This window comes from Hyperoodon ampullatus (assembly GCF_949752795.1).
Source record: "Hyperoodon ampullatus genome assembly, chromosome: X".
In the NCBI taxonomy this organism is placed as follows: domain Eukaryota; kingdom Metazoa; phylum Chordata; class Mammalia; order Artiodactyla; family Ziphiidae; genus Hyperoodon; species Hyperoodon ampullatus.
In genome coordinates, this window is record NC_136913.1 from 59,989,906 (window position 1) to 60,002,133 (window position 12,228).

The 12,228-nt window shown below is 36.7% G+C and overlaps 1 protein-coding gene across 1 annotated transcript in view; it reads right to left on the bottom strand.

The window, feature by feature from the left end:
- TEX11 (testis expressed 11) overlaps positions 1-12,228 on the bottom strand; it is a gene marked incomplete at both ends in the record, with an annotated part of 339,675 nt that overhangs the window by 98,974 nt on the left and 228,473 nt on the right. Inside the window, one exon of the mRNA XM_079728048.1 lies at positions 11,510-11,612. Coding sequence (XP_079584174.1) covers positions 11,510-11,612 — 103 coding nt within the window. The remainder of the gene's footprint in view (positions 1-11,509; positions 11,613-12,228) is intronic.

Below are 12,228 nucleotides of genomic sequence, written 5' to 3' on the forward strand. Positions count from 1 at the left end.
GTCCCCTCCATCGGCAGGCGGACTCCCAACCACTGCGCCACCAGGGAAGCCCTGGATGAATGGATAAAAAAATAAGACCCATATATATGCTGTCTACAAGAGACCCACTTCAGACCTAGGGACAGGTACAGACTGAAAGTGAGGGGATGGAAAAAGATACTCCACACAATTGGAAATCGAAAGAAAGCTGGGGGCTTCCCTGGTGGCGCAGTGGCTGAGAGTCTGCCTGCTGATGCAGGGGACATGGGTTCGTGCCCCGGTCCAGGAGGATCCCACGTGCCATGGAGTGGCTGGGCCCGTGAGCCATGGCCGCTGAGCCTGTGCCCCGCGATGGGAAAGGCCATGGCAGTGAGAGGCCCGCATACCACACACACACAAAAAAGAAAGCTGGAGTAGCAATTCTCATATCAGACAAAATAGACTTTAAAATAAAGACTATGAAAAGAGACAAAGAAGGACACTACATAATGATCAAGGGATCAATCCAAGAAGAACATATAACAATTGTAAATATTTATGCTCCTAACAGCAAATGCTAACAGCCATAAAAGGGGAAATCGACAGTAACACAGTCATAGCAGGGGACTTTAACACACCACTTTCACCAATGGACAGATCATCCAAAATGAAAATAAATAAGGAAACACAAGCTTTAAATAATATATTAAACAAGATGGACTTAACTGATATTTACAGCATTATTGCATCCAAAAACAACAGAATACATTTTCTTCTCAAGTGCTCATGCAACATTCTCCAGGACAGATCATATTGTGGGTCACAAATCACACCTTGCTAAATTTAAGAAAATTGAAATTGTATCAAGTATCTTTTCTGACCACAGAGCTATGAAACGAGATATCAATTACAGGAAAAAAATCTGTAAAAAAAATACAAACATATGGAAACTAAAAAATACACTATTAAATAACCAAGAGGTCACTGAAGAAATAAAAGAGGAAATGAAAAAATGCCTAAAGACAAATGACAATGAAAACACAATGACCCAAAACCTATGGGATGCACCAAAAGCAGTTCTAAGAGGGAAGTTCACAGCCATACAATCCTACCTCAAGAAACCAGAAACATCTCATATAAACAACCTAAATTTACACCTAAAGCAGTTAGAGAAAGAAGAAGAAAAAAACACCAAAGTTAGCAGAAGGAAATAAATCATAAAGATCAGATCAGAAATAAATGAAGAAGAAATGAAGGAAATGATAGCAAAGATCAATAAAACTAAAAGCTGGTTCTCTGAGAAGATAAACAAAATTGAAAAACTATTAGGCAGACTCATCAAGAAAAGAAGGGAGAAGACTCAAATCAATAGATTTAAAAATGAAAAAGAAGTAACAACTGACACTGCAGAAATACAAAGGACCATGAGAGACTACTACAAGCAACAATATGCCAATAAAATGTACAACCTGGAAGAAATGGACAAATTCTCAGAAATGCACAACCTTCCGAGACTGAACCAGGAAGAAACAGAAAATATAAACAGACCAACACAAGCACTGAAATTGAGACTGTGATTAAAAATCTTCTAACATAAAAAGCCCAGGACCAGATGGCTTCACAGGTGAATTCTGACAAATATTTAGAGAAGAGCAATACCTATCCTACTCAAACTCTTCCAAAACACTGCAGAAGGAGGAACTCTCCCAAACTCATTCTACGAGGCCAACATCACCCTGATACCAAAACCAGGCAAAGATGTCACAAAGAAAGAAAACTATGGGTCAATATCACTGATGAACATAGATTTAAAAATCCTCAACAAAATACTTGCAAGCAGAATCCAACAGCAAATTAAAAGGATCATACACCACGATCAAGTGGGGTTTATCTCAGAAATGCAAGGATTCTTCAATACACATAAATCAATCAATGTGATAAACCATATTAACAAATTCAAGGAGAAAAACCATATGATCATCTCAATAGATGCAGAGAAAGCTTTTGACAAAATTCAACACACATTTATGATAAAAACCCTCCAGAAAGTAGGCATAGAGCGAACTTACCTCAACATAATAAAGACCATATATGACAAACCCACAGCCAACATCGTTCTCAATGGTGAAAAACTGAAACCATTTCCTCTACGATCAGGAACAAAACAAGGTTGTCCACTCTCACCATCATTATGCAACATAGTTTTGGAAGTTTTAGCCACAGCAATCAGAGAAGAAAAAGAAATAAAAGGAATCCAAATGGGAAAATAAGAAGTAAAGCTGTCACTGTTTGCAGATGACATGATACTATACATAGAGAATCCTAAAGATGCTATCACAAAACTACTAGAGCTTATGAACGAATTTGGTAAAATAGCAGGACACAAAATTAATTAATGCAGAGAAATCGCTTGCATTCCTATACACTAAGGATGAAAAATCTCAAAGAGAAATTCAGGAAACACTCCCATTTACCACTGCAACAAAAAGAATAAAATACCTAGGAATAAACCTACCTAAGGAGACAACAGACCTGTATGCAGAAAACTATAAGACACTGATGAAAGATATTAAAGATGATACACACAGATGGAGAGAAATACCATGTTCTTGGATTGGAAGAATCAACATTGTGAAAATGACTATACTACCCAAAGCAGTGTACAGATTGAATGCAATTTCTATCCAACTACCAATGGCAGTTTTCGTAGAACTAGAAGAAAAACTTTCACAACTTCTAGGGAACAGAAAAGACCCCGAATAGCCAAAGCAATCTTGAGAAAGAAAAACGGAGCTAGAGGAATCAGGCTCCGGACTTCAGAAAATACTACCAGGATACAATAATCAAGACAGTATGGTACTGGCACAAAAACAGAAACATAGATGAATGGAACAGGATAGAAAGCCCAGAGGTAAACCCACGTACATATGGTCACCTTATCTTTGATAAAGGAGGCAGGAATATACAATGGAGAAAAGACAGACTCTTCAATAAGTGGTGCTGGGAAAACTGGACAGTACATGTAAAAGAATGAAATTCGAACACTCCCTAACACCATACACAAAAATAAACTCAAAATGGATCACCATACACAAAAATAAACTCAAAATGGATTAAAGATCTAAATGTAAGGCCAGACACACTCAAACTCTTAGAGGAAAACATAGGCAGAACACTCGCTGACATAAATCACAGCAAGATCCTTTTTGACCCACCTCCCAGAGAAATGGAAATAAAAATAAAAATAAACAACTGGGACCTAATGAAACTTAAAATCTTTTGCATAGCAAAGGAAAAAGGAAAACACAAACAAGACGGAAAGAGAACCCTCAGAATGGGAGGACATGTTTGCAAATGAAGCAACTGACAAAGGATTAATCTCCAAAATATACAAGCAGCACATGCAGCTCAGTATAAAAAAACACAAACAACCCAATTCAAAAATGGGCAGAAGACCTAAATAGACATTTCCCCAAAGAAGATATACAGATTGCCAAGAAACACATGAAAGGATGCTCAGCATCACTAATCATGAGAGAAATGCAAATCAAAACTACAATGAGGTATCAGCTCACAGCAGTCAGAATGGCCAGCATCAAAAAATCGACAAACAGTAAACGTTGGAGAGGGTGTGGAGAAAAGTGAACCCTCTTGCACTGTTGGTGGGAATGTAAATTGATACAGCCACTATGGAGAACAGTATGGAGGTTCCTTATAAAACTAAAAATAGAACTACCATATGAACCAGCAATCCCACTACTGGGCACATACCCTGAGAAAACCATAATTCAAAAACAGTCATGTACCACAATGTTCATTGCAGCTCTATCTACAGTAGCCAGGACATGGAAGTAACCTAAGTGTCCACTGACAGATGAATGGATAAAGAAGATGTGGCACATATATACAATGGAATATTACTCAGCCATAAAAAGAAACGAAATTGAGTTATTTGTAGTGATGTGGATGGACCTAGAGTCTGTCATACAGAGTGAAATAAGTCAGAAAGGGAAACACATACTGTATGCTAACACATATATATGGAATCTGAAAAAAAAGAAAAATGATTCCGAAGTTCCTAGGGGCAGGACAGGAATAAAGATGCAGATGTAGAGAATGGACTTGAGGACATGGGGATTTGGAAGGGTAAGCTGGTACGCAGTGAGAGAGTGGCATGGACAATATATACACTACCAAATGTAAAATAGATAGCTAGTGGGAAGCAGCCACATAGCACAGGAAGATAAGCTTGGTGCTTTCTGACCCCCAGAGGGGTGGGAAAGGGAGGGTGGGAGCGAGACACAAGAGAGCGGAGATATGGGGATATATGTATATGTATAGCTGATTAATTTTGTTATAAAGCAGAAAGTAACACACCATTTTAAAGCAGTTATACTCCAATAAAGATGTAAAAAAAAAGAGACAGAGATAGATTGAATTAAATAAAGCAACTTTAAACTATATGCTACCTACAAGAAACACACTTTAAATATAAAGCCAAAATTGGTTAAAAGAAAATGATGGGATAATATATACTATAGTAGAGGTAATCAAAAGAAAGCTGGAGGGGTTATATCAATAGCAGACAAAATAGACTTCAGAGCAAAGATTATTACCAGTGGTAGTAGGTTATTTCATGATGATAAAGGAATCAATTCATTATGAGGACATAATCCTAAATGCTTATGCATCCAATAACAAAATTTCAAAATACAAGAAGCAAAAACTGATAGAACTATGAGGAGTAATGAACAAATCCATAATTATTGTCAAAGATTTCAATAACCTCTCTCAAATAACTGACAGGAGAAGTAGACAGAAAATCAGCAAGGATATTTAACACTATTAATCAACTTGACCTGATTGACCTTTATAGAACACTTGACCTTACATCAGCAAAATACACATCTCTCACTGGTGCACGTGGAACATTTACCAAGAAAGAGAATATTCTGAGCCATATAAAAAGCATCAACATATTTTAAAATAATCAAGTCATACAAACTTATGATCTTACACTAAAACAATTAAATTAAATTAATAAAAAAGTTCTCTGGAAATCTGCAAATGTTTGGAAAATAAATAGCATACTTCTAAATAATCCATGGGCTTACACTGGAGTCAAAGGTCATATTGCAAAGTATTTTGAAATGACTTAAAATGAAAACACAATATATCAAAATGTGTGTATTGTCACTAAAGCAATACTTAGAAGGTAATTTACAGCATTAACTGTTTATGTTAAACCAGAATAAAGGTCTTAAATCAATGATGTCAGCTTTCACCTTTGGAAACCAGAAAAGAAAGAGCAAATGAAACTCAAAGTAAGTAGAAGAATGGAAATGATAAAGATCAGAACATTAATAAATGAAATAGAAAACAGAAAATAAAATAGAGAAAAATTAATGAAACCAAAAGCTGGTTCTTTGAGAGCAATAAAATTGATCAACTTGTAGCCACCCTGACAGGGAGAAAAAGAGAGAAGACACAAATTACAAATATCAGGAATGAGAAAGGTGACATCACTAAAGATTTTACAGATGTCAAAAGGATGATATGGATGATATAATGAATGACTTTAGGCCAATAACTTCAACAACTTAGATGAAACACACAAATTTCTTGAAAGACACAAACTACCAAAGTTCAGTTTGGAAATAATAGATAACCTGAAGAAACCTATTGTCTATTAAAGAAATTGAGTTTATAATTAAAAACCTTCTCATAAAGAAAACTCCAGCCCCAGATGGCTTCACCTGTGAACTCTAGCAAACATTTAACAAAGAAATAATACCAACTGAGCAACACAAATTCTTCTAGAAGATGGAAAAAGAGGGTGTATTTTCCAATTCATTGTATGTAGTAAGCATTACTCTAATTGCAAAACCAAAAACATTACAGGAAAACTAGAGACCAGTATCACTCATGGACACAGGTACAAATATTCTTAAACAGACTGTTAGCAAATCAAATCTAACATTATATTTAAAAAAAGAACACATCATGACTAAGTGGAGCTTATCCCAGGAATGCAGCATTGGTTTATCTGTTAAAAAATTAATGTAACTGACCATATTAACAACATTAAAAAAATTGATCATTTCATTTCCAAATGTTTTCTCCCATTCTGAGGATTGTCTTTTTGTTTTGTTTATGGTCTCCTTTGCTGTGCAAAAGCTTTTAAGTTTAATTAGGTTCCATTTGTTTATTTTTGTTTTTTACTTTCATTACTCTAGGAGGTGGATCGAGAAAGATGTTACTATGGGGCTTCCCTGGTGGCGCAGTGGTTGAGAGTTCGCCTGCCAATGCAGGGGACACAGGTTCGTGCCCCTGTCCGGGAGGATCCCACATGCCGCGGAGCGGCTGGGCCTGTGAGCCATGGCCGCTAAGCCTGCATGTCCTGAGCCTGTGCTCCGCAACGGGAGAGGCCACAAGAGCGAGAGGCCCACGTACCGCAAAACAAATAAAGAAACAAATAAACAACAACAAAAAAGATGTTACTGTGAGTTATGTCAAAGAGTGCTCTCCTATGTTTTACTCTAGGAGTTTTATAGTATCCAGCCTTATATTTAGGTCTTTAATACATTTTGAGTTTATTTTTCTGTATGGTGTTAGGGAGTGTTCTAACTTCATACTTTTACATATAGCTGTCCAGTTTTCCCAGCACCACTTACTGAAGAGACTGTCTTTTCTCCATTGTATATTCCTGCCTACTTTGTACCACAGGTGTGTGGGTTTATCTCTGGACTTTCTATCCTGTTCCATTGATGTGTACTTCTGTTTTTGTGCCAGTACACGTTAATCTCTCCAAAATATACAAACAGCTCATGCAGCTCAGTATCAAAAAAAAAAAAAAACCCAGTCAAAAAATGGGCAGAAGGGCTTCCCTGGTGGCTCAGTGGTTGAGAGCCTGCCTGCCGATGCAGGGGACACGGGTTCGTGCCCCGGTCTGGGAAGATCCCACATGCCATGAAGCGGCTACACCCGTGAGCCATGGCCGCTAAGCCTGTGCGTCCGGAGCCTGTGCTCTGCAACGGGAGAGGCCACAACAGTGAGAAGCCCACATACCGCAAAAAAAAAAAAAAAAAGGCAGAAGATCTAAATAAACATTTCTCCAAAGAAGACATACAGATGGCTACAAAGCACATGAAAAGATGCTCAACATCACTAATTATTAGAGAAATGCAAATCAAAACTACAGTGAGGGGCTTCCCTGGTGGTGCAGTGGTTGAGAGTCCGCCTGCCGATGCAGGGGACACGGGTTCGTGCCCCAGTCCGGGAAGATCCCACATGCTGCGGAGCGGCTGGGCCCATGAGCCATGGCCGCTGAGCCTGTGCGTCCGGAGCCTGTGCTCCGCAAGGGGAGAGGCCACAGCAGTGAGAGGCCCGCGTACTGAAAAAAAAAAAAAAAAAAAAGAAAAGAAAAGAAAAAAAAACTACAGTGAGGTATCACCTCACACTGGTCAGAATGGCCATCATCAAAAAGTCTACAAACTATAAATGCTGGAGAGGGTGTGGAGAAAAGGGAACACTATTACACTCTTGGTGGGAATGTAAACTGGTACAGCCACTATGGAGGACAGTATGCAGGTTCCTTAAAAAACTAAAAATAGAGCTAACATATGATCCAGCATTCCCACTCCTGGGCATATATCTGGAGAAAACCATAATTCGAAAAGATACATGCACCCCAGTGTTCACTGTAGCACTACTTACAATAGCCAGGACATGGAAGCAACCTAAATGTCCATCAACAAAGGAATGGATAAAGAAGATGTGGTACATATATACAATGGAATACTACTCAGCTGTAAAGAAGAATGAAATAGTTCCATTGGCAGCAACATGGATGGACCTAGAGATTGTCATACTGAATGAAGTAAGTCAAGACAAATATCACATGATATCACTTATATGTAGAATCTAAAAAAAAGGTTACAAATGAACTTATCTACAAAACCGAAATAGAGTTACAGATGTAGAAAACAAACTTATGGTTCAGGGGTGTGGGGGAGGGGTAAATTGGAAGACTGGGACTGACATACACACACTACTATATATAAAATAGATAACTAGTAAGGACCTGCTGTATAGCACAGGGAACTCTACTCAATACTCTGTAATGGCCTATATGGGAAAAGAATCTAAAAAAGAGTGGATATATGTATAACAGGTTCACTTTGCTATACACCTGAAGCTAACACAACATTGTAAATCAACTGTACTCCAAAAAATTTTTTAAAAACTTGATCATTTCAATAGATGTAGAAAAATCATATGACCAAATTCAACATCCATTCCTGATTAAAAACTCCCTGGAAACTGGAAACAGGAAACAGGAGGGAACTTCCTCAACCTGATAAAAGGTACCTATGAAAAACCTACAGCTAACATCATACTTAATAATTGAAAACTGGATGCTTTCCCTCTAAAATCAGGAAAAAGTCAAGGATGTCTGCTTTTTACCAATTTTACTGGAGATTCTAACAAGTACAATAAGGCATGAAAAACTGTACCCAGATTGGACAGGAAGTAGTAAAATTGTCTTTATTCACAGACAACATAATCATCTACAAGAAAGCTATTGGAACTAGTAAGTGAGTTTAGCAAGTCTGTAGGATACAAGATCAATATACAAAAGTCAATTATATTTCTACATACTAGCAATGAACAATCAGAAACTGAAGGATTTTAAAAAATGCCATTTGAAATAGCATAAAATATGGTATACTTAGTGATAAATCTGACAAAAGGTGCACATGTTGAAAGACAGAAAAGATTGCTGAGAGAAATTAAAGACCTAAATATAACTTGTTCACAGATTGGAAGATGTCAATTCTCTCCAAACTGATCTATAGAGTCAGTGTAATCCCAATCAATATTTACTTTTGTGGAAACTGAAAAACTTATTTAAAATTTAAAATTCACAGAGATATACAAAGGACTTAGAATAGCCCAAACAATTTGAAAGAGAAGAATAAAGCTGGAGGACTAACACTACATGATTTCAAATTTACTACACAGCTACATTAATCAAGACAGTGTGGGAATGGGGTAAAGAGGAGTAGTTCAGTGGAACAGAATGAAGAGTCCAGAAAGAGACCCATGCACATATGACAATTGATTTTCATTAAAGGTACAAAGGCAATCAGTTGGGAAAGGACAGAATTTTTAAATAAATGAAGCTGGAATGATTAGGTAACCATATGCAAAAAAATGAACTTTAATCCATACCTTAAGTCAAATATAAAAAATTAATGCAAAATGGATCACAGAACTAACCACAAACTTAAACCTAAAACTGTAAAATTTCTTGAAGAAAACACGGGGAAAATTTTTTGTCACCATGGATTAGGTAAAGATTTCTTAGATACAATACCAAAAAAAAATCCATAAAAGAAGAAAAAAGATAAATTAGACCTCATCATCTTGTCATGAAATGCACTGATAAGAAAATAAAAAGAAAAATTTGTAAAACACATATCTGATAAATAACTTGTGTCTAGAATATATAAAGAACTTCAAAACTCAATAAGAACACAAAGTTCCTTATAGAAAACTGGGCAAAAGATTTGTACAAACACTCCACCAAAGAAGATATATGGATGTCAAATATTGGACACTATGGAAATGCTAATTATAATCACAGTACTATATCTCTACCTTATTATTAGAATGGCTAAAGAAATTTTTCAGTGGACAATTCCAAGTGCTGATGAGGCTGTAGATCAACTGGAACTTTCATACATAGCTAGTTAGAACATAAAACTGTATGGCCACTTTAGAAAAGAGTTTGGCAGTTTCTAACAAAGTTAAACATATACTTACAACCCAGCAAACCCATTCCTCGATATTTACCCTAGAGAAGTGAAATCTTGTCATCACACAAAATCTGTAAACAGATGTTTATAGCACCTTTATTTATAATCACCCAAACTGGAAACCATCCAAATATCCTTCAACTGGTAAATGTATAAATTTTGGTACATCCATACTTATGAAATACTACTTAGCAATAAAAAAGAACAAACTATGGGAACACACACAGTATGAATGAGTTTCAAATGTATTATTCTAAGTGAAAGAAGGCTCAAAAAGCTTCATACTATATGATTCCATTTATATGACATTCTGGAAAAGGCAAAATTATAGGGATAGAAATGAGATTAGTAGGAATCAGCGCTTGAAGTGGTGGGAAGGAGTGACAACAAAGGGGCCTGAGTTAATTTTTTGTTCTATATCTTGATTGTGGTGCTGGTTACATGACTGTAAGCAATTGTCAAAACTCATAGAATTACTAATATAAATAAACCTTATAAAATCATACACTAGGCAAGAGTAAATTTTATTGTATGTATTTTCAATAAACATGACTAAAAAGTGGACACAGATAACTGGGGAAGAAATGAAAATACTGAGCTAATGCTATGCTTAAAAAGTAAAATAATTTTATTTTAATAGAATGTTAAAAGAAAAGCCTTAATAGGAAATCCGGTTGTGTGGGGTTATTTTTTTTTTTTTGCCATTTCTACTGGCAAAAGTTTCAAGTTTTTCTATACTTCAGCATAATATATCAAGAAAAACAAATGCCCAGAAGTCTCTAGTAAAAACCCTGATGATGGACATAACAGCAATATTAACCTTGATAAAGAGCTGATTCCTATTTGTTACTCCTTAATTAATATACAGATATACTTTACTACCATGGAACATTTCTTTTTCAAAGCAGAATAAATCATCTTTCTTTTTCTTACAGAGTGAATAACAGACTCCACTGCACATTTAGTAGGTATTCACAAATAGTTGCTTAATTGGACTAGTATAAATTCTGTTTGAACCCATTAACTCAAGCTTCTCAATTTCTCTACTTGTGCCCTTCACAAAGGGCAACACCAGTCTGAAGCTCAAACTGCTCCAGGATTTGCTCAGCTACCCAGAGCTGAGCAGGAATAATATCACAGCACAGGTAAATCTGTGACCAAGTCAAGACACACGTGTGTGCAGACAACGAGCTAGGAAACTACGCTTAACTTAACGGAAAGGACAAAGCACTAATGGGATAAGGTTCATGTGAGCAACTGTACCACTGTCAACCCTGTGGAGAGAAACTACATTTCAGGGCCAGATCTCTCACCGATAACTTCCCAAATAAGTACAAACAATCAAAAGGTATCCTGGAGACTTCTATTCTCTAATGACAATTCTTAACTGACTGCATTATAACTTCTTCCTGCTTCCACAGTTTTTTAAAGTTAATTTTTAATAGGCTGGTTCAAATGACAAAGTATAAAAAAGTATACAGGAACAAGACTTTCCCCCAATTCTTGCCCCACATCTGCCTAGTTTCTACTCCTTCAATAGGCAAACCCTGTTCTTTTATTTTTATGCAACCTTCCATAGTTTCTTTTTGTATGGTTGTATCATCTTTACATAGGAAAGCTAGCATATATATTCAACTCCATTGTGTTAAAAGCTATTTTTCTCTATTACGGTCAAAGAGGATTATTCTTTGTGTTAACAGTCAAATATAACTCATAAATAACATTTATACCTCTGTAAGAGTTGCCCTCTAGGACTGCAATCTTGAATATACAAAATTTAGTGAAAATATTTGTAGGATCACATCGTTCAGCTTCGGTCACTGCCTCTTTAGCCTGAAAAAAGAAATATTGGGTTTCTTTTACAAAGCATATAAGGAAGACCTTACCATATTTTACTAATACTATGAACATAGTCACAATGGCTGAGGGATACTCATAATGAAAAGACATGAATCTAAGAAAAATCTTTGAAGAACTGTTCTATTAAAATGCTATGGAAGGGCTTCCCTGGTGGTGCAGTGGTTGAGAGTCCACCTGCCGATGCAGGGGATACGGGTTCATGTCCCAGTCCAGGAAGATCCCACATGCCATGGAGTGGCTGGGCCCGTGAGCCATGGCCGCTGAGCCTGTGCGTCCGGAGCCTGTGCTCCGCAACGGGAGAGGCCACAACAGTGAGAGGCCCGTGTACCGCAAAAAAAAAAAAAAGAAAAAAAATCTATGGAAATAGTGAACTCTGCTTCTGAAAATAGGGCACATTATATATGTCAAACCAACCCTCCTACTGAAAACAACCAAAAATGTTGGATAACGTTTTTTTTTTTAATTCCAAAAGCAAGTGACTAGTAAAGCAATTACCAAGCAATATCTAAGGAAAAGTGAGGTCCCAGAGAAGTAAATGGAGAATTAAAGCTACTTTTTTTTTCCCCCTGGTGGGCATTTGTAAACCTAG